This window comes from Camponotus vicinus, unplaced genomic scaffold (genome assembly GCF_025532165.1).
Source record: "Camponotus vicinus isolate PSW18456_S1 unplaced genomic scaffold, iyCamVici1.0 SCAF_2, whole genome shotgun sequence".
Lineage (NCBI taxonomy): Eukaryota > Metazoa > Arthropoda > Insecta > Hymenoptera > Formicidae > Camponotus > Camponotus vicinus.
Window position 1 is genome coordinate 19,449,606 of NW_028141956.1, and position 27,224 is coordinate 19,476,829.

Sequence of the window (27,224 nt, forward strand, 5' to 3'; positions counted from 1 at the left end):
CCCCCCCCCCGTAAGGGGAACCCACTGTAGCCACACATGTACTTTGCAAGATAAAACGAAATTCATATTGGTTTGCAACTTTTCACGCAAAGCAAGGTTCACCCTAAACCAAATTTTAGTTTTAAATAAAAAAAGGTTTACGTAGGTTTACGTTAGGTTATAGCTTCCGGAAGAGTAGAGCCCCCCCTAGGGGGGGGGGGGGGGGCGGAACCGACTGTATTCACGCATGTATATTTCATCCTAACTCTTAAAACGTACATAATATCTAAAAATTGCACAGAATTCGTAAAACTTTTTTGTTAATAATTTTTTAATAAATGATGAGCGACGGCTGAAACCTTTTGAATGTCACTCAGAATAGTGACCTTGACAACATATGTCATTGGGGCTGGGTCCCCTATTCAGCACATTTACCTTAAATTGCTTGATTTTTCAAGAAGAGGCCAAAAAGCTAGGAAAGCAGGATTTGCCTGCTCTTGCCCCCCCCACCCCAGCTACGCCTTTGAGCTGTCGGCAAAATGTGCAAACGAAGCAATTGGCAATCGGGAATTTAGGCAAACGAGACCTCTCCAAAAAAACATTAAAAAGCATATTTTAAAAATAGGATAACAACAAACTTTCTTTTATTACTACATTTACAAAAATTGCTAGAAATAGTTACTTAAAAATTTTCTTAATAAATTTAGAAATTATGTAATAAATACATATAAAATATAAACAAAATATATGTATACATGTCTAAAATAAAATGTTAGAAAATAAGTGAAAGAAATATTCATAAAATAGTTAATGTTTACTGCAAAAAATTTTTTTTATTTACATAAAAGCCTTTATCTTTCTCTCCTCAACAATGCATAATTTTCATGTAATATCAAAAATATGAAAATATATATATTTTAAAATATAACAAAAATGTGTTTTAAAACATTTATAATAGATCTTTTCTCTTTTCAACTTCCCAAGAAGATTAAGGGGGGAAGACCCTCCAGACAACAGGTTTTTCAATAATTTTTTACAAAAAACTGAGAGTATTTATTACATTGAATAAAATTACATATTGACATTGATGTTCAAATGTATACACACAAATTTTTTTATAAGAAAAAAAAACAAAATGGCGGCGCTACAGCTGCTCAAACTTGGCTCCTTCAATTTGCGCTGTGGAATGCCCAGCCCCTTGTAGTCAACTGAAATCAACCAATCAAAAGTTTTTCATTAAAATAAGTTATTTCGCTTTGTATGTACCTATTTTTAACGAAAAAAAAAAATGAAAATTTGAACACAAAAAGAAAAAAATTACACTTTTTTTTTATAAACAAATTGTTAAAAACAATATTTTTAGTAATAATTATTATAGTAATAATATTATTTAGTAATAATTATTACTAAAAATATTGTTTTTAACAATTTGTTTATAAAAAAAAAAGTGTAATTTTTTTCTTTTTGTGTTCAAATTTTCATTTTTTTTTTTCGTTAAAAATAGGTACATACAAAGCGAAATAACTTATTTTAATGAAAAACTTTTGATTGGTTGATTTCAGTTGACTACAAGGGGCTGGGCATTCCACAGCGCAAATTGAAGGAGCCAAGTTTGAGCAGCTGTAGCGCCGCCATTTTGTTTTTTTTTCTTATAAAAAAATTTGTGTGTATACATTTGAACATCAATGTCAATATGTAATTTCATTCAATGTAATAAATACTCTCAGTTTTTTGTAAAAAATTATTGAAAAACCTGTTGTCTGGAGGGTCTTCCCCCCTTAAGGTAAAAATACATAAAAGAAGATTCATCCTTAATGATCTTGATCTTATATTGTCAAAGTTATCATCCTGCATAATCTCCAAAAGATTTTAGATATCGTTCATTAATTATGCAAAAGTTATTAACAAATACATTTTATGCAAAGAATCTAACGTAAACTGACAATGAAAAATACAATATTAAACAAATTTTATATAAGTATCACTATCTATATTTTATTGATAAAGAAAAAATATCTCAAGCTTGGATCCGAAATCTAAATGTCCAAAAATGGTTTCTGGGCTTCTTTCGAATATGGCAAAAACAATAGTAACTTTCATTTTTGCTAAAGGTTATTCCTTAATGTCGAAAGTCACGTAGAAAATATAAATGCAGGAAAGTCAAAAAATATAAAAGTTTAATATGTTATTGCATTACACAATAATTAATAATAATCTTGATAATAGTGAAATTCTTGGAAAATAGTTAAGCGTAAAGAAAAGCAAAAACAACAAAACTGTAAAACTCGATATTTATTAACAAATAATCAAAAAAATATTTAAGCATATGTTTTTAATATTAGATAGAATTCTATTCTATAAATCAGAAACATAGCATCTAAGCGATCTTTTAAACATTTCGATTTCTACATAGGAATGTTAAAATTCTCAGGGGATATCTTACAATTAATGTGTCTGAATGCAATATTGTCTCTGAATTACAATTCTTTAAAGAGAGATCTAATAAGAGGAGGGCGTAGACTTCAGAACATCCCGAATTGAAAAATATTTATATATATAAGTAGTTAGGACTAGGCGGGTTCTAACCCAGGTCCTCTCAGGGGGGGGTGAGGCGCGAGGGGGATTTCGAAGGCGCGGGGGAATGACGTCACGCGGGACGGAGGGGATTTCGGTGGCGCGAGGGCTGCGGGGCGGGGGACGCTTGTTTCGACGCACGTGTTGGATGTTTTATCGCAAGTATAAGCAATATTGTATTACATACCGCGTCGCGTGAATTTATAAACAATATAAACAACGGTATTCCTTTGAAGAGGATTGGATTTTGGGACTGACTAACGCGTCGGGACATGTTTTCGCAAACAAAATAGCTCTCGCGGTAACCCCCCCACACCCCCCTCACCCCCAATATAAGTAATTCTAGATTTTTTTTCCGTTCGATGTATTCTTATCTCGCATTGAATTACTTGTCGCGCGAATTTATAAATAATATAAACAAATAGTGCCCCCCCCCCCCCAGAATCATCTTCCATATTTTTTCTCGGAAGAAATGCAACGTATCAGCGCCGATGTTCGGCTGCTTTGTGTCCTTGCTTCCTCCGTTCATATAAGCGAAGGTGATACACGCGAATTCTTTCTGAGATGTAAATAAATGATGATACACCATACTTATGTGATTGATACACCATACTTATGTATTAAATACAAAGATAAGAAAGGATTAAACGAAATATATAAGGAGGATTGAAGCGCATCAAATCATAGTATGTGATTTGAACGCACATCGACACGTGCAAGTGCTCCGTAGAAAATTGTGACGTGTGTATTAAAAGTGTGAAAAAGACAGGAAAAATGGAAAACATCGAGCAGACTGAACGCGATCTGGTGGAGCGATCTCACCAAATTGCCACCTTGGGCGAGTATTTTGCATGGCTGCAGCGTTGCGAGGAATTTATCAAAGAGCTCGAAGAACGCAGTCGTGTCAAGCGTCCGCGACTCTCGATCGGAAATAGACAATCTCTGGTAGCTAAAATCGCGCGACTCGAAGGTGCAAAGACTCGATTGCAAAGACGGTTTATACCCAGTGGTGGTGATTACAGTGGCGACAATAACGCGGAAAGATTCGTTTGGCGAGAGATCGATACCGCGTTCGATAGCCATATTCTGACCGGTGCTGCGATTAACGCAAACTATATCGAACCTCGTCAATTTCTCGAGGATGCCAAAGACATCGTGCTCGAGCAAGTGCAAGACGTTATAAAAAGACACAATTGTATAAAAGTGAACACTATATTCAACGGTGAATTTACGTCGGGTGATAAACGCGCAAATAAAAGTATCAATACGAGGAACTATGAACTCTTTCGCACGTCTGATTTACGCGAGTGGTAGGAGCGCCGCGTTATCGAGCCCACTCTAGCATCGCTGGAAGAATTTCAGGAACGCGATAGCGGGTGAGCAATACTGTCGCAAATACTCAATTTGACTGTTAATGTAAATAAATATAATTCTTTGCGCGCGGGATGTCATATCAAATTGCCGCGGGAGATTGTGATGAAGAGAGCGGTGATTAACGTGCAATCTAAAGACAATGCGTGTTTCGCGTGGGCAGTGGTCGCCGCTCTATATCCCGCAGAAAGAAAGGCGGAACGGGAATCCTCGTACCCGCATTACGCGACAGTGCTGAATCTCCGGGACATTGAGTTTCCAGTGACTGTGAATCAAATTAAAAAATTTGAACTTGCAAACAATATCTTGATCAACGTGTACATCGAGAAAGAGAACAGCATTGTCCCGATATGTCTTTCGGAGCAGAAGCGAGATAAGTACGTCAACTTGCTGTATATGGAAGACGGTAACAGCGTTGGACATTTCGCATGGATCAAGAATCTATCGCGACTCGTGAGCTCGCAACTGAGCAAACACAAGAATCAAAAATATATCTGCGATCGGTATGTAAATATATTTAATATAAAATAATTATAATATATCAAATAATTTATATAAAATAAAAAATCTTATGATAAAATTTTTCTTTTACAGATGCTTGCACTATTTCGGTTCAGAAGACAAGTTGCAGTTACATACGGTAGACTGCGGGGAGATGAACGACTGCGCTATGCGGTTGCCGAGCGATAAGGACAAGCGGATATCGTTCAACAACTACAACAGGAAAGAGCGGCTTCCATTTGTGGTCTATGCCGACTTGGAATGCGTTTTGACCAAGATGGAGGAGGAAGAAAAGAACGCGTACCAGCACCATCGGGTATTTAGTATAGCGTATTATGTGCATTGTTCGTACGACGACTCGTTATCCGTTTATAATTCTCGCCGTAATCAGCGCCGATTGCATTTCGTGGTTCGCCGAAGAACTTAGAAATTTAGCGTTACGTGTAAAGACTATTTTAATGACTACAAATGTCCCCATGGTAAATTTAACATCGGACGAGTGGGAAAAATTTCACAACGCAACGCATTGTCATATATGCGAAAAACCGCTTACGCAAGAAGACGATACACGCGTACGCGATCATTGTCATTTGACCGGGCGATATAGGGGTCCCGCGCACTCAAATTGCAATCTAAATTACAAAGAATCATTATATATTCCGATAGTCTTTCATAATTTATCAGGTTACGATGCACATTTCATTATCGAGGATATAGCTACGGCGTTCGAAGGGGAAATCGAATTACTTCCAATAACTAAAAAAAAGTATATATCGTTTACAAAAACTGTTAAACTCGCACAAGACAATTGGAAAAATTATATAAAATTAAGTTTTATCGATTCGTATAAATTTCTCGCGACAAGTCTCGACAAATTGGCATCTTTTTTAGAGAAAGATAAACTCAAAATTTTACATTCACAATTTCAAAATTTATCTGCAGAAAATTTCAGTTTATTAACACGGAAAGGCGTCTTTCCGTACGAATACGTCGACTCTGTAGATAGGTTGCAAGATACGTGTTTACCACCGCGCGAATCATTTTACAGTTCCTTGACCGGCGAAACTATATCCGAGAGCGATTACGCGCACGCCGAGAATATCTGGACGCGATTCTCCATTCGGACGTTAGGCGAATATAGCGACTTGTATCTCAAAATCGATGTCTTGTTATTAGTCGATATTTTTGAAAACTTTCGCGATAGTTGCATCAAAAGTTACGGACTCGACCCCGCGTATTACTATACTCTTCCCGGATACACGTGGGACGCCATGTTGAAGCATACCAAGATTACGTTCGAATTGCTTACCGACATCGACATGGTTATGTTTATCGAACGCGGTATACGCGGTGGTCTGAGTCAGTGTTCCAACAGATACGCTCGCGCTAATAACAAGTACATGGAGTCGTACGATCCATCGAAACCATCATCATACTTGATGTATTTCGATGTAAATAATTTGTACGGATGGGCAATGTATCAACCGTTGCCCTATGCCGATTTTCGATGGGTCGACGACGTGTCGAATTTTGACGTAGCATCGATCGCGTTAGATTCGCCTACGGGTTATATCCTCGAGGTAGATTTAGAGTATCCGTAACATCTTCACGATACGCACATTGACCTACCGTTTTGCCCGACACGCGACAAGCCGCCCGGCAAGCGGCAAGACAAGCTTCTTGCAACGTTATACGATAAGAAGCATTACGTGATATACTATCGTAAGCTACAGCAATGTACGCGACACGGCCTTCGCGTTACAAAAATATATCGCGTATTGCAATTTACGCAATCTCCGTGGCTTCGCAATTATATCGAATTAAATACACAGTTTAGAACACTCGCGAAAAATGATTTTGAAAAAAATTTATACAAATTAATGAACAATGCGTATTTGGCAAAACGATGGAAAATGTGCATAATCGTGTCGATATAAAATTATTGACAAAGTGGGACGGACGATACGGCGCAGAAGCGATGATCGCCAAACCAAATTTCCATAGTCGAAGCGTCTTTTCGGAAAATTTAATCGCCGTAGAATTGCGCAAACTGGAAGTAAAATTTTATAAACCAATCTACGTCGGTATGTGCATACTCGACATATCGAAAGTGTGTCTGTACGAATTTCACCACGAGTACATGTTTCTTCTGTATCGCGACAAATGCCGGGTAATGTACACCGACAGATAGTCTAATATATCACGTCGAGTGCGTCGATGTGTACGAGAACATGAAGCGCGATATCGCTAGATTCGATACGAGCGATTATGCGGTGGACAATGCGTACGATATACCGCTCGTGAATAAAAAAGTACCGGGCTTGATGAAGGATGAAAACAATAGCGCGATAATGACCGAATTCGTCGGGCTTAGAGCAAAAATGTACGCGGTTAGAGTGGACGGAAAAATGGACACGAAGAAGGCAAAAGGCGTCAAAAGTAATGTCGTAGCGCGTAATATAACGTTCGACGATTACACGCGGTGTTTGCACGATGAAATCGAAATGACGCGACAACAGTCCTGTATAAGATCTAAATTACATCAAGTATACACAATTCGCGAGACGAAAATTGCTCTGAGTCCGTACGATGACAAGCGATATATCGTACCCAAAACCACCGATACGCTACCGTGGGGACATTATAGGATATCTTTATAAAATATAAAATGTAATGTAAAATATGTGTGTGTGTGTGTGTGTGTATTATATACTATTAAATACTATTAAATATTAAAAGAATATACTACTAAAAGAAATATTAATAAAGATATTTTGTATTTTTATATTTCATATAGTTTTATGTAATACATATCTTACACATTAAATACATATACTATTGAAAGAAATATTAATAAACATTTTTTATATTTTATATATTTTTATGTATATTTTCATTTTTCAAATATTATGTTGTACACTGTATAAATTAAATCACATTGTCCTTATGTATCCAAGAATTGTGCGAATTGTCAAATCCCAGCCATTTCACGTAAACCTCGTCACCCCTCCTGCGCAGTACTTTCTCCACGAGATACACGTCCGGATAATTCGCGCGATGCAACTCGTGCTCGTAGAACGCTCCGGCGATAGATTTTTTGCGATAATCCTCAAGTAGATAGCTTACGGGATTAGTATGCTGCACTTTTACAATTTTAAACACCTCGGTTGTCCAATTTGGCGTGTAAAATTCTTTTCTTCCTTTCTCGAAAATTGTCTTGTACTTGCTAACGCGTACCGAGTCACCTACTTTGAATTTTGCCGGACCCGCGATATTTACACCGTAGTCAAGAGTCTTTCAGCGATCGCGGGGGTAACGTCGACGGGTCGCATACCGATCGTTCGATGCTTGCGCGCGTTGTAATCCGATACGAGTTGCGGCAACGCGTTAATCCACTTGTAAGATCCGTTCAGCGTAAACATCTTCCACATGTCGTTTCTCAGCGTGCGATTGAATCGCTCAACGATCGATGCCTTCAATACCGAATATGTAGAATAGTGATTGATGTTATGTTTCCGCATGAGCCGTTGCACGTCGGCGTTATAAATTCCTTCCCTTTATCGGTCTGTATGTTTCTCGGACACCTCTTGCTACCTCGAATTATCTCAGCGATAGCGTCAGCTGTCTCGCTTCCGCCTCTTGAGTGGTACGGCCCACGCGTGCTTGCTCAACACATCGATGACAGTGAGTATGTAGTGGTAACCTCTGTCGAAACGAGAGTACGGACGCATCTCGACGATGTCAGCTTGCCACAGGTCATCGTATCCCCGCACTATGACGTGCCTTCGGGGAAAATTTTTTCTCGCCGGTGCGTGCAGTTCGTTCACCAACTGCCGTTTCTCTAAACTATGTTGTTTCTTCGCTTCCTCGGTTATTCCCGATCGCCAATCCATCGTTGTTTCGATTCGTCGATCAAATGATATGTGCCCCGAGTATCACCGTACGTTTTATCATTCGTTGCCATTCGTTAACGTTCGATAGTCGTTCGATAGACGTTTCTGGCCCGTTCGTAGCCGTTCGTTGACGTTCGATAATCGTTCCTGGCCCGTTTGATAGCCGTTTCTAAGCCGTTCGTAGTCGTTTCTGAGCCGTTCACTGCCGTCCTTGATCCGTTTGTTGCCGTTTTTGACCCGTTTGTTGCCGTGATTGACCCTGTTGGTAGTCGCTTTTATGTAGTCCGTAGCCTCGTTCACAGTCGTTTCTGACCCGTTCGTAGCCTCGTTGGCAATCATTTCTGACCCGTTCGTAGCCGTTCCAGAGTTGTATGCCGCCTCGTATATAGCCGTTCCTGACGTGTTCATAGCCTTGTTCGCAGCCGTTCCTGAGGTATTCATAGCCTCGTTCGCAGCTGTTCTTGAATTGTTCGTAGCCTCGTTCGCGGCCGTTTCCTCTTCGATCACTGCCACTCATTGTAGTTTGATAGCCGTTCGATAACCGTTTGTAGTCGTTCGATAATCCTTCGTAGATGTTCGATAAGCCCTTTGTAGATGTTCAATAATTGTACAATAGCCGCTCCTAAGCCGTTCACTACAGCTCATTACAGGTTGATAGCTGTTTCTGAATTAGTGTTAATCGTACGCCAAAGTTCGTTTATCGCAGTCTGCAAAGCTCGCATATCCTTCTCGAACGCAGTCAGCTTCTCGTCTGATTCTTTCTGTTGATTCTTCAACGTTTTAACGCATTGTTCCACGTACAGTTTGTTGACTGCATCGGTATCAGCCTCAGGTTGTGCTACACGGCGAATCTTGCGCGACCTCGCGTCATAGTCCGTAGCGACGCGACACAGAGCGTTCTGACGCAAGTAACTTGTCACCAATTTACCCCAATGATCGCTTGTGCTGATTTCTTCATTTCTCCGTTCGAATAATCCAAATTTGTTGATAGGCATTTTTTTTCGATGCGAGTGACGTTGATTGACTGATTAGTTTTGTCGAGACACCGTTTAATTTATAATAAGACCGACTTCGCGAAGTTCCTCTATAATCGACAGGATCTCGTTGTCGTGAGCGTTGTGGCCAGCTCGGTGCGAAGCGTCGAGCAATCGTAGTCGATTCACTAGCTCGTTGGGATCGTCCCAGTGTACGTAATCGATCTTATTGTCGGTTAGCGTCATCGCGCGAGGCATGAATACTCCCGTTCCAGATTTTTTCTTTTTTGACTCGATCGATATCAACGGTGCAATTATTTGTTTATACTTGTATCCCTTGTTGCTCTTTAATTGACCTTGCGCATCATATTGGCGTTTATGCGCACTCGTCGCCATTAATATGCTCTTATATTTTTGCATATCGTCCTCAGTGTATATGACGTCATCGGGAATTCTCTTGAAGAGCAACTCGTATAATCCTGGTGTACCAATGTACCTCACTTTGTCTATGATTATAGAGTCATCTTTATCAATGTCGAATCGTTTCTTACCGAGACGCATTTCATTCTCATCGAAATAGACACCGTATACGTGATCGATCTCGTTTTTTTCGTTGCCACTAAGGAGAGCGCTCATGTACTTTTGTCCCATTGGTCCCAAGTGCTCTCGTAACACTTCTTGACCTTCCGACGTTTATAACATGTTTCGAACAGATGTTTCGAGCGGGTTGCCCGTGGTTTCGAAAACATTTTCGATTGCGAGTGATTCGGGTATCGTGGGTTGTACGATTCTCGTTGTCGCGGACGGTATAGCGGTTATCGGCGGTTCATCCAGTAAAGCATCCGATAGGTCGGATGTACGCGGTGTCGATAAACGATTCGCCTTCAATCGTTTCCTCTTTTTCGATGTCGCATCCTCCTCTTTCTCTTCCTCCTTGTACCGCTTGATGGGTAACGTTTTAATTTTCGCGTCAACGTTACTCTCCGGCTCGTTTTTCATCGCGATTAAGCTAGAGTTGTCGACGATCTTTTGTAATGGCTCGATAATAGGCCTAAAATGGGTCTTGACCGCGATATTGTCGTCGATCTTACCGGTCTTCAAAGCGCGATGTTTCTTGCGGATCGATTCGCTCGTTTTCTCAATCTCCCTCGCAATCTTTTCACGCTCGCGAATATTATCGCTTCCAGCCATGTCGACAGAATGTCGAGCGTTTCACCCCTCTCGACAGAATGTCGGCAGCGACTAATCGTTTTGCGGTATGGTGAACATGTTAAATCCTTTTCTGTACCGCCCGTTCGTAAGCGAGCTGTCCTTATCTCTATCACTAGGAATCCATACTTTTGCTGCCAACAAGTACGACATAATTCACTGAAATCTTCGTACGACATGTCGGTATTCACGTGATCGTTGTACACGTGTTTCAAGTTGGTCACCGTCCTGTTTAAACAAGATCAGCAGGTTCGCGTTGTCACGTATAAGATGTCTTGATATTCTCGCGTACGTCTGACAGAGATAGAAGCAATCGACGTTCGAGTGACGACCCATTGAGAAGTACTCTCTTATCGTATCTTGCTTGTCGCACGCCACGTCATCGAAGACGAAAATCGAGTTTGGACGTGCCTCGCTCGGTGGAATGACGTCACTGTTATTGAAGAACGTAAAGTAACCGATTTCGTCGATCGGCGTCAACAAATTCTCCAGATATCGATATTTCGGCTGTTGCAGCGACTTCGAGTACACGTACACGTTCTTGAAACGTACACCGTGTGGACTTTCCAGTAGACTTATCAGAACGTTGGTTTTACCACAATTCGAGGGGCCGCAAACGATCGCGCGTATAGTAGTCGGTATCGTACCGTGTCTGCGCATCTCTGCGTTGTCCCCCATTGATCGTAATCTGTCATCGCAATTCGTCACGCGTATCGTCAAAGGTTGTCGTACGAACCGCATGTTTTCTCTTTCGAATCAATTTTGCGAATGATCACGAGGGGGGGAGACCTATTTATACAGGTGTCTCGACTTGAAACCGCTCAGTATCAAAAATGTTTCTCCTTCTGTCGGATAAAAGAGACATTCTCTAGCTTACCGCTGAACAACTGCAGTATATCCCAAAGATTGTTTTACTGCAAAATTTTGGTAATTACGTGGAACGATTGTGGGACAAGCTTCCAGAATATATAAAGGCTGATTCGGAGGTTCAACAATATCATTTGTGCATGCGACATTACAATCAGCCGTGGCAGCGAACACACATCGACGGTCCACCATCGTTAATAAAAGATTGCGACGAATGTCAGCGAGAATTGTAAGAGGTAGCGGTCTCTTAAATCGTGCGATAAACGCGCTTCCGATCGAATTCCATATTTCCGGCTATCAGTTTTGCGATCCAGGCACGCGGTTGCTGAAGCGATTAGCCAGAGGCGATCGAAGTGTCAATCCATTGGACGCGGCGTGTCGTGAACACGATATAGCATACTCTCGGAGCAACGATCTCACCGAGAGACACGCGGCGGATAGGATACTCACCGAGAAAGCGTAAAATCGCATCGATGCGAGAGATTCGACTCTCGGTGAGAGAGCCGCCGCCACAGCTGTCTGGGCAGCGATGAAAGCCAAGACGAAGCTCGGTATGGATCTAAAGAGGACGAAGACGAAGAAAAAAACGGCGAAGAAGCGGATACTTCCGATAGCGAAATGCGGCGGTGCATTGCCGATTCTACCAATGTTGGGTGCGCTCGGATCCCTGATCGGTGGAGCGGCGGGTGTAGCGAAGGCGGTGAACGACGGAAAAGTCGCGCAACGTCAGTTGCAAGAATGCTACGTCACAATCGCGCCATGGAAGGTCGCGGATTATATCTCGCTCCTTACAAATACGGACGAGGAGCCTCAACGAGAAAAAAAAACGTCAAAGAGACGCTAAAAATGCCGCAGAGCGCAACTACCAACGTACAATTGCTACAACTGGCAAAACGTATGCGCATTCCATATTTTAGAGGTGTTTTCATGCGCAACTCTTTACCGATCGGTGGTATATATCAAAACGAGAGCGGCATCGTAAATTTGGATAGCATCGAAGGACCAGGTACTCATTGGGTAGCGTACGCAAAGAGGGGGAATCGCGTTATATATTTCGACAGTTTCGGCAATCTTCGACCACCGAATGAATTGGTGCGATATTTCGGACGAAACGTAACGAAGATACAGTACAATTACACACCTGTTCAAACTTACGATCAGAGCATCTGCGGACAATTATGCTTGCAGTTTCTTCGAACGGTCGAATGCGAACGGTGCATGCGAATTTAAAGACAGATATTGCGCTATTTAACTCAGTATTCGTTAAACAGTTTTGTCGACATGTCTATGACATTCACATTGACTGGGAAGAGTAGCGTTCTCGCGGCAAACTTCTTTCCCACCGTAGATTTGAGCGACGATGAATACGAGCTCGGTCTAACGGATTTTGAGACTTATCACACGATACCGAATGTGAATTCCTCGAATAACAAATTTTACTTTGGCAAAGAAACGACGCGGAAATTACGATTCCCGAGGGATCGTATGAGTTGCGAGATATACATGAATTTTTAAAACATGCAATTTCATGGAAACATCGCGATAAGAAACACATTGACGACGGTGACTATGAAGATGGAGAATATCCGATAGTGCTCCGCGCTAATTACAATACGATGAGGAGCGAGATCAAATGCGCATACAGAATAAACTTTAGCAAGCCCAACAACATTGGATCGCTGCTAGGATTCTCGAATCGTATTCTCGAGCCGCGAAAATGGTACGAATCGAACATGCCGATTAACATTATCAACGTGAATATTATCCGCGTAGAATGTAACGTGACCGTGGGCGCGTACAACGGCAAATTCGTTCATACGATACATGAATTTTCACCGAGGGTACCACCGGGATATAAGATATCGGAAACGCCGGCGCAGATCATTTACCTGCCGATCATCGCGCGGAGCATTACGGATTTAACGTTACGCGTTGTCGACCAGAACAGACGTTTGCTCGATTTTCGAGGAGAAGAGATCACCGTAAGATTGCACGTACGACGGCTACGGCGATAACATACGTATGCGACGTATGAGATGCTCGTGTTGAACGGATCGAAAGACGTGAGAGACAACGCAATCTTTACGAGACCAGTGACAACAACAACAACAACAACGTCGACGTTCGCTAATATCCAATCATCCAAGAAAAAGAAACTCAACGCATGTTGCGTTTTTTACAATCTTTGGGATTCGCGGTGTGAAACAGCTGAACGATGACCGACATCCTCAACATCGGTGACGAACCGATCTTTGACGATCGTATCGTCAAAATCGAGACTCACACGTACAACCCGTTCGCCAATACAACGTTCGGACACAGTGACGAGATAAGAATATCCATACAACAACAGGATCTGTATACGTTGCCGTATGAGAGTTTCCTATACATCGAGGGAGAACTAACGAAAAACAGACCACCAGCTGACGGAGGAGCTGATGTGGTACTGGGAAATAATTGCGTCGCATTCATGTTCGATGAGATTCGATACGAACTCGATGGCGTTAAGATTGATCGCAATAGAAACGTAGGAATAACTACTACGCTCAAAAACTATGTAACGGTATAATCCGATAGAAGCGTGATTATGAGGAACGCCGGCTGGGATGCGTCGACCAATGCGAATGGACACTTCAATTTTTGCGTACCGCTCTACATGTTATTGGGATTTTGCGAGGATTACAAACGCGTGGTGATTAACGCTCATCACGAATTGATCTTAATACGATCGCGCAACGACAACAATTGTCTGCTTGGAGATTCGACGCTGGAGCCTGCGATCAACATATTCAAGATACAATGGCGAAAGCCACACGTGCTGTTGAGCGAAATCAAAAAGCTGTCGATGCTGCGTACTTTGGAAAGCGGACGATATCTCAGCATGGGTTTTCGCTCGTGGGATCTGTACGAGTATCCGCTATTGCAGCGTACAACCAAGCATTCGTGGGCCATTAAGACCGCGACTCAGCTGGAGAAACCACGCTACGTTGTCTTCGCTCTGCAAACAGGCCGGAAGAATGTTATGTCTGAGGATACGAGTCGATTCGACGACTGCAAATTGATCAACGTGAAACTCTATCTGAACTCGGAATGTTATCCGTACGACGATATGAATTTGGATTTCGATAAAAACAGATGGTCCATTCTGTACGACACGTACACGCGCTTCTGCAAGAATTATTACGGATACGAGTATCTCGAGCCGAGTGTCACCGTCTCGATGTTTCTACATAACGGTCCGTTCATGATTATCGATTGTTCTCGACAAAACGAATCGGTCAAGAGCGCAACCGTGGATGTAAGATTGGAATTCGAGTGTAAGGAGAACGTGCCGACGAATACCACTGCGTACTGTCTCATCATACACGATCGCGTGATCCAGTACAATCCGTTGACCAACGTTGTACGCAAAATCACCTAAGTATTCGCGACAATATCGACACAAGAGAGAGGGGAAGAGGAGCAGGATATAAATCAAAGTGTTGCGAGATGGTTTTAGAGTTTCGTCATTTCTCTCGACGAGAGATCTCGTCATGTCCGTACCAACGTTTGTGGATCTACAAGGATTTACCATCGGCAAACTATTCTTCGTGAAGGAAGCGGCAGTCCTGAGAAAGGGATATGTTCTCTCGCATTACTTTTTCGCAAGTCCTGTACCGTGGAGCGTGCTTACAAAATCTGACCGACGTCAAGTCTCATGGTTGATTAGAAATCATCATGGATTACAATGGGAAGACGGAAACGTTCCATATGGTTTGGCTCAGCGTGTAATTACAACAGCTGTCGTTGGTACGATACACGAAGAAGAAGAAGAAGAAGAAGAATCATCTGTCGTGTACGTCAGAGCTGTCCACGTTTTGCACTTTTCGGCCGATTTTCGTGAGTCAATTCGCCTATCGCCTATCGCCCCCCCTTACGTCTCGAGACCTTAACAACGAGCCACCTAACCAAGACGCGCGACACTTTACTACAGGAGCGACGCATCTATAACGCGATGCCGTTCCCTACGCCCCGTCTGCCAAAGGTCAATATTTTAAATATGCGAGTTCTTTAAAATTTAGATATCTCTTTAGATAATTAATTAAATAATAATTATTTAATTCAAAATGTATAACAAAGTTTCAATTCCCGTTTATTAATTACATTTACGATGTGATAATCGTAAAATATGTATTATTAAATTATACCTGTACATATGTATATTTTATTAATATAATATATCACGGAAATCGGCCGAAAAGTGCAAAACGTGGACAGCTCTGGTGTACGTTAAAGGACTTGAAAAGCGAAAATGGCTGATCGATATACTAGACGATGCGGGAAACGGCTATATTATTGAAACCTTGGATGCAGATTACGAAGATATTGATGCTCTAAATAAATTAGATAATACGAATAGTATTCGATGTGGAAAACATGTTAAGAATTGCGCATTACAAAATGTATTCAAAATATTTAACTGATGGTCGCAACGCCAGAAAGAATTGCAAGAAAAATAAAATATGTAAACATTAATACGTTTATCTCTTATTTCCCCTCCCTAATCCTTTCCTTGCGTTTCTAAGAATTTTTTTGTCCGAGCGCCGTCTCCCCCTTCTCCTAAATTTCAGTGCGTTAGAAGCATTGATCCCCCACCACATTATACTTTTGGAAGATGAGCGTCACGTATACTCGGTTAATTCCTGTACGATCAGTGTCGCGTTAACTGCTCGTGGTTCACTTTTCATAACCCCAAAGAAATGTACTACGTCGAAAGAAGCAGCAGCAGCAGCGGCATCGGAAGACGCGTGAATAATTATGTATCGAGTCGTGATAAAACTCCATTGTTTGAGAACAAATGTGACGAGTAAGTTTCGTTTAACATTTTTCTATTTTTCTATTTTTACAAAATGTATTATTATTATTATTATTTAATTTTAATTTTTCCCATAGCATTTCGTTGGAGCGTCGTGCGGTTCGTATACTAGGTAGACGATACGCATTGACAGCTACGGAATTCAAATTCCTCGAAATTGGTATCAACGTGGGTCCACCGAGTTACGTGGAGATTGCCATAGGAGATCATTGAGGAAAGGAACTGATATTATCTCTCGAAACGTGGAAGGGACTCTACGAACAACGTCGCAATATTCAAAATTTCCTTCGGAACGACTTTAAAGATGACTACAATTTCATAAGCGTTGGACCGCTAACAGTGCGAGTTCGTACGATTAATGACGTTAAACTCATAAGTCTCGAATCTTCAAACGTATGCATGATGATGATCGAATCGACGTTACATCGTATATTCGATCTCGATCAATGCATAGATGTAACTTCTAATCGATTGAATAAAATTATCGAAACAGTTGATGTCAAGTTTACGCAATTCTCCAATATCACGTCCACTGTAATAAATCCGAAAGAAGTATCAAATGTAATACGCGCGAGTGACGCTTCCAACAAGCATCAACTCGTCGATTGCGAGCTGGCAGCTTTAGTTTTTAGTCCATAGTACGTAAGAAAAATATGTATAAAAAGAAGAATAAAGTCTAAATCATGATGTAATTTCTTCGCACGTATTCCCACCCGCCCAATCCTCTTCAAAGAAATACCGCTGTTTATATTGTTTATAAATTCGCGCGACGCGATTCAATGCGAGATAAGGATACGTCGAACGGAAAAAAAATCTAGAATTACTTATATTGGGGTGAGGTGGGGTAAGGGGGGGTACTGCGAGAGCTATTTTGTTTGCGAAAACATGTCCCGACGCGTTAGTCAGCCCCAAAATCCAATCCTCTTCAAAGGAATACCGCTATTTATACTGTTTATAAATTCGCGCGACGCGGTATGTAATACAATATTGCTTATACTTGCGATAAAACATCCAATACGTGCGTCGAAACAAGCGTCCCCCGCCCCGCAGCCCCCGTGCCACCGAAATCCTCTCCGTCCCGCGTGACGTCATTCCCCCGCGCCTCCGAAATTCCCCTCGCGCCTCGCCCCCCCTGAAAGGACCTGGGTTAGAACCCGCCTAGTCCTTATTGGTGGGGCGTCTTAACGAGCACCTGCAACAGGTTGCGGGGCTCAATGACGGCCAGTTCGGGTTCCGGGCGGGCCGGTCGACCATCGACGCGATCGATTGTCTGCGGGCCTGCTCGGACCGGATAGTCCAGCACGAGGGGGTGGCGTTGGCTGTGTCCTTGGACATAGCCAACGCGTTTAACACCCTCCCGTGGGACAAAATAGGGGCGGGGTTACTGGCGCACAGGGTCCCGGGTTACCTGTCCAGGGTAATCCGGGACTATTTCATGGGGAGGAGCATCTCCTACCGCGATGCCGAGGGGGTGTGCAGGCGGCGGCCCATCGTGCGCGGTGTTCCGCAGGCGTCTGTATTGGGCCCGTTGCTGTGGAACATCGCGTACGATGAGGTGTTGGGGAGGATCCTCCCCCCCGGCTGCCATGTCGTCTGTTATGCAGACGACACGTTGGTGGTGGCCGGGGGGAGGGACTGGAGGGACGCGATCGCGTTGGGCAATATCGCGGTGGCCGGGGTGGTCCGCGGTATAAAGGTTGGGCCTGGAGGTGGCCCCCCGGAAGACGGAAGCCGTCTTTTTTCACGACGGCTCCCGGGGGGCCCCCCCCAGGCTCACCTTCGTGGTGGACGGGCACGACGTTCAGGTGGGGACTTGGATGAAATATCTGGATCTCCACCTGGACGGAAGGTGGACCTTCGAGGAGCACTTTGCCCAGCTGGCCCCCAGGATGGGGGGGGGTGGCGGCCTCACTGGCGAGGCTGTTACCCAACTTGGGGGGGCCGGACGGCCGTGTCCGCAGGTTATATGTGGGCACGGTCGGATCGGTGGCCCTTTACGGGGCTCCGATCTGGGCGGATGCTACCTCGGGGTCCAACAGGATCAGGGGCGTGCTGCGGGGGGTGCATCGTCGCATAATTTTGAGGGCTGCGCGCGCGTACCGCACGGTCGCGTATGCGGCGGCGGCGGTTTTGGCGGGCTCCCCCCCCTGGAGCTCCTGGCACGTGGCCAAGCGACTGCATACTGGGCGGTCAGGGAGCTCCGTGGGGGGGGGAACCATTGTGGGTCCGGGGGCCAAGAGGGCCATCGGTCGTAGAGCGGCGGAGTGGGTCCTCGTGGACTGGCAACGTTAATTAGCCGGGCCGGCCCACGAGGGTCAAAGAATGGTGGAGGCCGTTCTCCCTGTATTCACGAAGTGGATGGGGAGGACCTGGGGGCGCATCACCTTCCGGGTGGCGCAGGTGATGACCGGGCACGGTTGCTTCGGTTGTTACCTGTGCCGCATCGGGAGGGAAGCGACCCCCGGGTGCCACCACTGCGGTGGGGACCGGGACACGGCGCAGCTCACTCTCGAGGCCTGTCCGGCATGGGAGGTGCAGCGCCGTGCCCTGGTTGCGGTGGTGGGGGAGGATCTCTTCCTCTGCGCCGTGGTGCGGGCTATGGTGCGGGGGGAGGAGCAGTGGTGGGCAGTGGCCTCTTTCTGTGAAGAGGGCATGCGGAGTAAGGAGGAAGCGGAGAGGGACCGGCGGATGATGCCCCCCCCGGCGGGGACGCGAGGAGAGGCGGCTGCAGCCAGGAGGACCCGGCGAGGGAGGAGGAGGCTTCCTGGGCCTCTGGCCCCCCCGCGGGATGTGACCTGAGTGGGGGGAAGAGCCTCTTTTGAGGCTATTCTCCCCCCCTCACTGCAAAGAACGAGGAGGTAAGCGGGGCGTACATGGGGGGAGGTTTCTGGGGCTGCGGGAGGTCCTGTGACCTATTCGTGCGGCCCCCCCTCCTCCCCCCCGCCCAGCAGTGGAAGAGGCCCCGTGTCTGGGGGCTACGGCAAGGGGTACCCGGGGGAACAGGGGATCTCCTACCGGGACAGACCCCAGGAGGCGGAGCCGGGAGGTGGACGGGTGTCCTCGACGAAACAACGAGGGAACGCGGTGGGGGGGTCGCGGAAGAATGCCGGTGGCGTACCCGTGGCCCCCCGTGTCACCGCCGTGGAGGATACCCGCAGGGGTTTTAGCCGGTAAGAGTCCGGCATAATCCCCTCTCCCTCCCCGGGGAGAGGGGGTATCCATGAGGATTTCCCCTGCGTATTAAAAAAAAAAAAGAACCCGCCTAGTCTACTTATATATAGTACTCCTAACTACTTATATATAGTACTTTACCAGAAGAACAAAGGGATAGGGCACAATACTTTTTCAAATAATCGTATTTTATTTGCTTTATTTTATATCAGATAAAATGTATAAAATAGTGAGATTTTATGTTGAATAAAAATTATATTATGTTAAATATCGTAAGTAAATTAAATAAAATTATCTCTCGAAAGTGCAAATTAAAAAAAAAACAATTGTTGATTAAATTAGTTAAATTAGATTAAATTTTGTTGGTTAAATTAAAATATTTTATGAATATTGTTTACAAATTGCATTAAAAAAATAAAGAAATGAACAGTACAAAGGATATAGATCGAATCTGAGTGGTAGCCACAGGGTTAATGCCCGAATTACGTTACTTTCTCGCTAATCGGTCTAACGGAGCCGGTATACAAAAAATACCACATTCTTTCAATCGATTTTTCTGGGAAATAGCTCAACATTATGTTTTATCCTTTTGCTCAAATACTCTTCTAGTAGAATACTATATTAATCTTATTATCTATAAAAATCTTATTATTCAAATCGGTGTCCCGATATCCACGTCCTCCTCTTGTAACATTGTGTGCAATATAAAGTAAATAAGATATTCAATAAAGTTTTTATTTCGATTGTCCGTTTTCAGCTAATATATATGGTCTAGCTATAGTTTTAGGACTATCTCTACCAAAAATAAAGAAATCGTTATATTTTCACACAATATTATTATTTATTTTTCAATATATATTTCTTCTAATTCCACACAGAACTTGGCGCGCTTCCCCAGCTTGTATAAGGCGTTCTGAAAATCCGAAACTGGAACGCTGTTTAATTGTCTTGTAACGTTGCTTTGAATCTGTTTCACATCGTCAAATCGGTTTTCTTTTGATTTTAATTTAAGTTTGCAAGAAAGAAAATAGTCAGCCGGGACCAAATTCGGAGAATAAGGGGGAATAATAAAGCACATTCACGTTTTTAGGTGTTAAAAAGTGATTGCAACGTTATACGCTGAAGCATTGTCATGGAGCAGAAACCAATCAACATTTTTTTCACCTCAGTTCGCACACGGCGAACTAGACAGATTATTTATAATGGAAACTTCTAAATTGGATTTGAAGGACAGCTACTAACAGCATTTGACAAAGATACATGAAATGATATTGAATGATATGCTATTTATCTATTTAGTAATTCCAAGAATCATAGCTCTGATCTTTCTGAAATTAGCAGCAGCTTATTTACTACAACCCAATGAAAAATGATAGAAATATTATTATTAACCCATTTAATCTCTTTATTAAGATTCTTAGATTCACAAAACATAAATCTGCAGGACATCTTTGCAAATAAAAATTATATTAATAATGTCTGAGAATTTGATCTAAATCAGACAGATAAATGATGAACAGTAATGGATCAAGTACTGATTTTTGTGGAACTCTATGTTATTTAAAGAAACAGATCTCATGTATTTTTGGATTTCTTACAACTTAGCTTTTATTATCTAGATAAGAAAAAACATTTCAGAATTACGGAAATTAAACTGTTTAAGTTCTCAATAAGTAAAACGTGAGATCAGAAACTTTAATCTCATGTTTTGAAAATCGAAAAAGATAGATATTGTTGTTATCTTTTTGTCGTAACTCATTTTATATCATTTATAATCTTGATGAGAACAATCTGGATAAAATATCTCCTATGATATACTGATTGATATTCATCAAAGTTCGTTTGCTCGATATATTCAAGAACGAGTAATCCACATAACGACTTTCTCAGATATAAAATGTAACGATGCACCCCCAAATGTATCGTTTCCCGGCGAACACCGGCCGGAAGCTGCCGCCCGACGATCACCGATCGGGCGAGGCAGAGCGCTATGCGCCCATTTTTTAATACTTAGAAATAACAACCGGGTAGGAAACGATCGATCGATTATCACGACACTGCCGTCGAGAGTCGATACCGGCGGTTGAGAACCCGCGCTCGGCACCCCGAACTCCCCCGGGCGAATCCGAACCGCTCCGATATTTTTACCGTCGCCCGGTGGGAGTAATTACCGAATACGCCGGCGCGGGTAATTAACCGAGTATAAAACGGGCTCTCGGCGGCACAGATAGGCAGATCCTTCCGATCCTTCTTGAGACGCAGAGCTAATCAGAAGGCAAGCAAAGCGAATATCGAGAGAAATTCTTGCGAAAGTAAAAGGTCAGAAGGTAGTGCAAACGCTGCCTCTACCGATCGATATCGGCGCCTTGGAAATCGCCTCCGAACCAACATCCGAATATCAGGCATCGCGCCTATCACGAGGTGGAATTGAGCCGCCTCCGACGCTTGCTAGCGTCGCGACGCCTTCCGTAAACCCTACATCCATCGGGGAAATAGACAAGTTTTAAATAACCGCACAACCGGACTTTAAATCTCCGAACAGCTGAGACGTAAACACCGGGCAAGAAACGCGGGCAAAAACACGTCCAACGGTCTGCAAAAACGCGAGCGCGCCGTATCGGGAATCGTGCAATCGCATATTGCACGCATTATAAGATTGCGTTATTCCGCGCCGCTAATTGTGCGAATTAATATCTCCGCAAGATCCGTGACACGTCCACGGCCGAATTATATAACGCGAATACATTGATAAAGCGCAACTTCCGCCGATTATAAACCACGGCAATTACTTCGCGCCGGGATCCCGTAGATCCTCGGCCCGCGTTTATCGAATATATCGATTCTCATACGCGCTTACACACACACACACACACACACACACGCGCGCACACGCACACGCACACGCACGCGCGCGCGCGCGCGCGCACACACACACACACACACACACATTGTAATTACACGTATTCACATACATATATACACGCACACGCACACTCACACTTTTTGTACATCACAACACACTTTTGTACACCACAACACAGACATTTAATAAATACATTTAATACACACATATACGCAATTTATTATTATATCCGCCACCTGGATCCGACGGCTACCCGCAACTAGAGATTCCGCGGTACGAGAAAAACCGCACATTACAAAAATAATATTGAGACACCATAGGTGCTTTTACTATCAGAATAAAACCGACTTTCAAAAGTTAGAAAAACATTATACAGCAATAGCAAATAATTAAAACTATGCAGAAGCATATTAAATATGCTAGATAACATCAAGGAGATCTTATTAAAAAGTCATCGATATTAGGGATCCTTAACTAGAGATCGGACAATGTGCCGCCATGAGGTAAAACTGTATATAATGTTTTTTTGGTGGCAGTTTATTTTTATTATTATTTTAATTATATATTATATGAACATATAAGAGAGAAAAATATATGATATACATTTTTTATTTGAAATTAACAGAAGAACTGAGTAATGAATATGAAAACACAATATTTATATATTATAAAAAGTTACAAATATATTTCATTAGTTTTCTTGTATTAATATCAACTTATTTGATCTGAAATAAAAAACTTATTAGACTTAATTTTGAAGTTAAATTAGATAATAAGTTATATTAAATTATTGATAGCCTAAAATAAATTACATATTTTATTTTGCGTTTTAACGTGATTTTGACAGACAGTTATGTTAGGTAAGATATTTTTTGATTAAATATATCTATCTTCCTCTCTATAATTATATATCTTTTTCTTTCACACTTATACATCTTTATCTCTCACACTTCCAGATTTATTCCACGCGACGCGAGCCAATCAGGAATCATTCACCTATTGTCCGATCTGTGATTAAAGATCTCTAATCGATATCATTCGATTTATTTCGTAACACTATTAACATCCGTATAATTAATATCTCTATCTAGTAAAATTTGTCATCATTGTATTCAAAATCATTCAAGTGAATACGATCATTTGTCATCGACAGAATCGAATCATAAATATTATATTGTATTCAGTCGCAGAAATAAAATTCCTGTTAAATGTTTCGAACAAGAATTGATCTTAAGAACACATAAAACAGCGATGATCAATTTATTTACAGATGGCACTACTTTCGAAATTCTCTATTTTTCACTAATTCATCTACTCACTTTTTTTAAATGCAAACTGATTTTTTTTAAATAAAAATTGTAAGTCTTATTGAGATAAATCCAATCATATACAGAGTGTTCCAGAATTCGCGCACACGAAATGCACAGTGTAATTGTCCATGCCAAAACAACTTTTTCCTCTGGCAAAATTGCATCTGAACATTACTTTAAATGAGAGCAATATTAAGCTAATAAATAAGCGCTTTAGATTACACCCTATACAAAAAATAATTGGTATTAGACATCCACTGGATATTCTTTGTGGACATTAAGGATATCCACGAATATATGAGAAACATCTATTAAAGATGCTATAGATATTCAAATGTCCGCAAAAGGTTCCATATAAGTATATTCACAAAATATGTAAGCCGATGTCCACTGGACATCCAAACAACATCCAGTGGATATTTATGTAGATATATGTATACAGGGTCTTCAAAAAGTCCCGGAACGCTAAAATATCTCGAAAACGATCAACTATAATGAAAAATATGTAAGGAACAAAGTTGTAGGACTAAATAAAATGTACCTAATGATGATAAGAATTTGACCTTGGATGAAGTACTCAAGGTTATATGAAGATCGTTGATTTTTTTAAATGGAACTCCTCATTTTTTATTGCATATTCTTATAGCTTATTTCAAGAGCTTTCCAAAACACTATAATTAAGTATTTTTTCGTTAGGTACATCTCGAGTTATGAGGTTTGAAATCATTTCTTAATTTTGCATAAACCATAAAATATCTAGTAAAATATTCATTTTTTGATTATCTTACCTTAATACTTTTATGTACAAAATAATGAGAGTAATCAATTGGTGTAAAGAAAACACACAGTTGTTTTTAAGAAAAAATATGTAATTGTTAATTGCATATAAAGGGTGGCTGATAACTTCTCGCAGTCCCGAAGTGTGAAGGTAGATTGGCTCAAATTAAGAAGAAAGGTCCTCTACTGTTTTGCGATATTTGTAATAATTAACGAAAAATTAATTAAAGAAGATCGGCCAATGCGCGTAACTAGAAGCGCGCGGCGGCGAAGGCGGTTTCACACATAATGGCGGCGCGCGGCGAAGTGATGATTGGGGAGGGGAGGAGCCTTCGCCGCGCGCCTACACACTCATCGCTCCTCCCCTCCCCAATCACCGCTTCGTCGTGCGCCGCCATTATGTTATAGTGAGTATATATATATATATATATAGTAATTATTTAGCTTAGGGAAGCCACCTCGGATAACCTTAACCTTGACATATATTGTCAAGGTGATGACCCTGAGTAACATTCAAAAGGTTTTAGTCGGCGCTCATTGTTTATTTAAAAGTTATAAACAAAAGAAGTTTCATAAGTTCATTAATACATTTATCGAAAGAAAAGCAAAATTCACTCTTAACGAGGGTTAAATATAAGTTAAGGTTAAATATAAGTGAATCTTTTTCGCTCCATCTTAAAAAAAAATATATACAGGGTGAGCCATTTTAATTAACGCACGCAATTATTTCGGAAACAAAGCATTTTAGAGAAAAATGCTTCAGACAAAAGTTTTATGGTTTCGAGGGGGCCATAAGATGGTATCATTGGTTTGACCTTGAAGAGTTATTTGAAGGTCACATGAAGGTCACCTTCAATTTCTTAAATGGAACCTACTATTTGTCATTGCATATTCATGTAGCTTATCTCTAGAGCTTTCCAAAACACTATAATTAAGTACCTTTTCGTTAAGTACTTTTTGAGTTATGAGGCTTGAAATAATTTCTTAATTTTACATAAACCGTAAAATATCTTGTAAAATATTCATTTTTCGATTATCTTATCTTAATACTTTTATGTACAAAATAATGAGAGGAATCAATTGGTGTAAAGAAAACACATAGTTGTTTTTAAGAAAAAATATGGAATTGTTAATTGCAAATTATATATTTTTTCTTCAAAACAACTATGTGTTTTCTTTACACCAGTTGATTCCTCTCATTATTTTGTACGTAAAAGTATTAAGGTAAGATAATCGAAAAATGAATATTTTACAAGATATTTTACGGTTTATGTAAAATTAAGAAATTATTTCAAGCCTCATAACTCAAAAAGTACTTAACGAAAAGGTACTTAATTATAGTGTTTTGGAAAGCTCTCGAGATAAGCTACAAGAATATGCAATGACAAATAGTAGGTTCCATTTAAGAAATTGAAGGTGACCTTCATGTGACCTTCAAATAACTCTTCAAGGTCAAACCAATGATACCATCTTATGGCCCCCTCGAAACCATAAAACTTTTGTCTGAAGCATTTTTCTCTAAAATGCTTTGTTTCCGAAATAATTGCGTGCGTTAATTAAAATGGCTCACCCTGTATATATAGCCCTAATACTACAATTATATAACACTTTGTATACAATATATGGCTAAATCTTCGGAAAATACACCTATATGAAATAATAGATAAGAATACCCAATTCCTGCGTATTTTTACCTCCTGAACACGAATATGAAACTTAAAAATGGCGGTCGGACTCGCAAGTCGAAAAAAAACGCAAAAAATCAATAAACCTTTGTAAAACGTACTTATATGAAATAGTGGGTAAGAATATCCAATTCTTACGTATTTTTACCATCTAAACATAAATTTGAAATTAAAAAATGGCTCTCGAAACAAGAAATATAAAAAATAGCAGCAAAGAACGCAGAAAAATGTAAAAACATACAACTTAATATAATTAAAAAATATCACCAATGTATGTGTACACACACGCGCGCGCGCGCGCGCGCAGGGGATGCAAGGGGGGCCTTCGGCCCCCCCTCCCGCAATCACCCCGCCGGTAGGGAATGCATTGCGAAGAGTTCAATTACAATGGATATATGCTGTGTAACGTCCGTATACTTTTTTACAATAAATCTATTTCCAAAATTAATTCTTTAAGAAATAACAAACGTAATCAATATTGATTACTAGCTGACAAGTATAATATCATCGTATGGAGTTATTGATTAATAGATGTCGTGAGAACTATTGATTGATTATTAAATTTCAGCGTGGACAAGAATCACCTTCCACTTAAAAATTCCTAAGAAACAAGGGTAAGAACCCAGCGCGGGGATTCTTGCCATTTGGTATAAATAAGAGAGAGATTAGTCGGACAGCTCAGAAGAATAAGTAGTAGTCGTGATTATAACTAGACCTTTCGCAATTTGTTACATTATAAATTCCGGAAATTATTAAAGGTATTTTTAAAATAATTTGGAAGTTTAAAATTAATCCTTTTTAGTTTGAGATTAATCTTTTAATTCTCGGAAATTGAATCAAGTTTAAAATCTGACTAGTTGTCGCTGCCAAAGAGTGTGGCAACAACTTTAATTGTCGCTGCCAAAGAGAGTTAAATAGTCAAATTTTAAATCATTAATAAAATTTCCATATTAGATGCCCAAAAAGAGTGGCCATCGTGTTCAATTAAAAAGGGTTAATTATCAAATTAAGCAAGCCTTATTAAACGAACAAAATCCTCTTCCTTTGTTCCTTAAACGGTTTGAACTAATAAATAAATCTAAACTAAATTACGGAAAATTAATTAAAATTGACTTTGAAATTAAATATCGGTTTAAACTAATAAATAAACCTGAACTAAATTACGGAAAATTAATTAAAATTGACTGAAATTAAA

General features: G+C 41.2%; 3 protein-coding genes across 3 annotated transcripts in view; all 3 read right to left on the reverse strand.

Moving 5' to 3' along the window:
* Positions 1–27,224, reverse strand: part of Atg4a (Autophagy-related 4a) — a 254,744-nt gene that overhangs the window by 59,576 nt on the left and 167,944 nt on the right. The gene's annotated exons all lie outside the window — the stretch shown is intronic.
* Positions 9,368–9,943, reverse strand: LOC145966954 (uncharacterized). Its single transcript, XM_083091411.1, has one exon. The coding sequence runs from the start codon at positions 9,941–9,943 to the stop codon at positions 9,368–9,370; it is 576 nt and encodes a 191-aa protein (XP_082947537.1).
* LOC145966955 (uncharacterized) lies at positions 9,986–10,483 on the reverse strand. The gene has a single exon (XM_083091413.1). It carries the CDS (start codon positions 10,481–10,483, stop codon positions 9,986–9,988), a length of 498 nt encoding a protein of 165 aa, XP_082947539.1.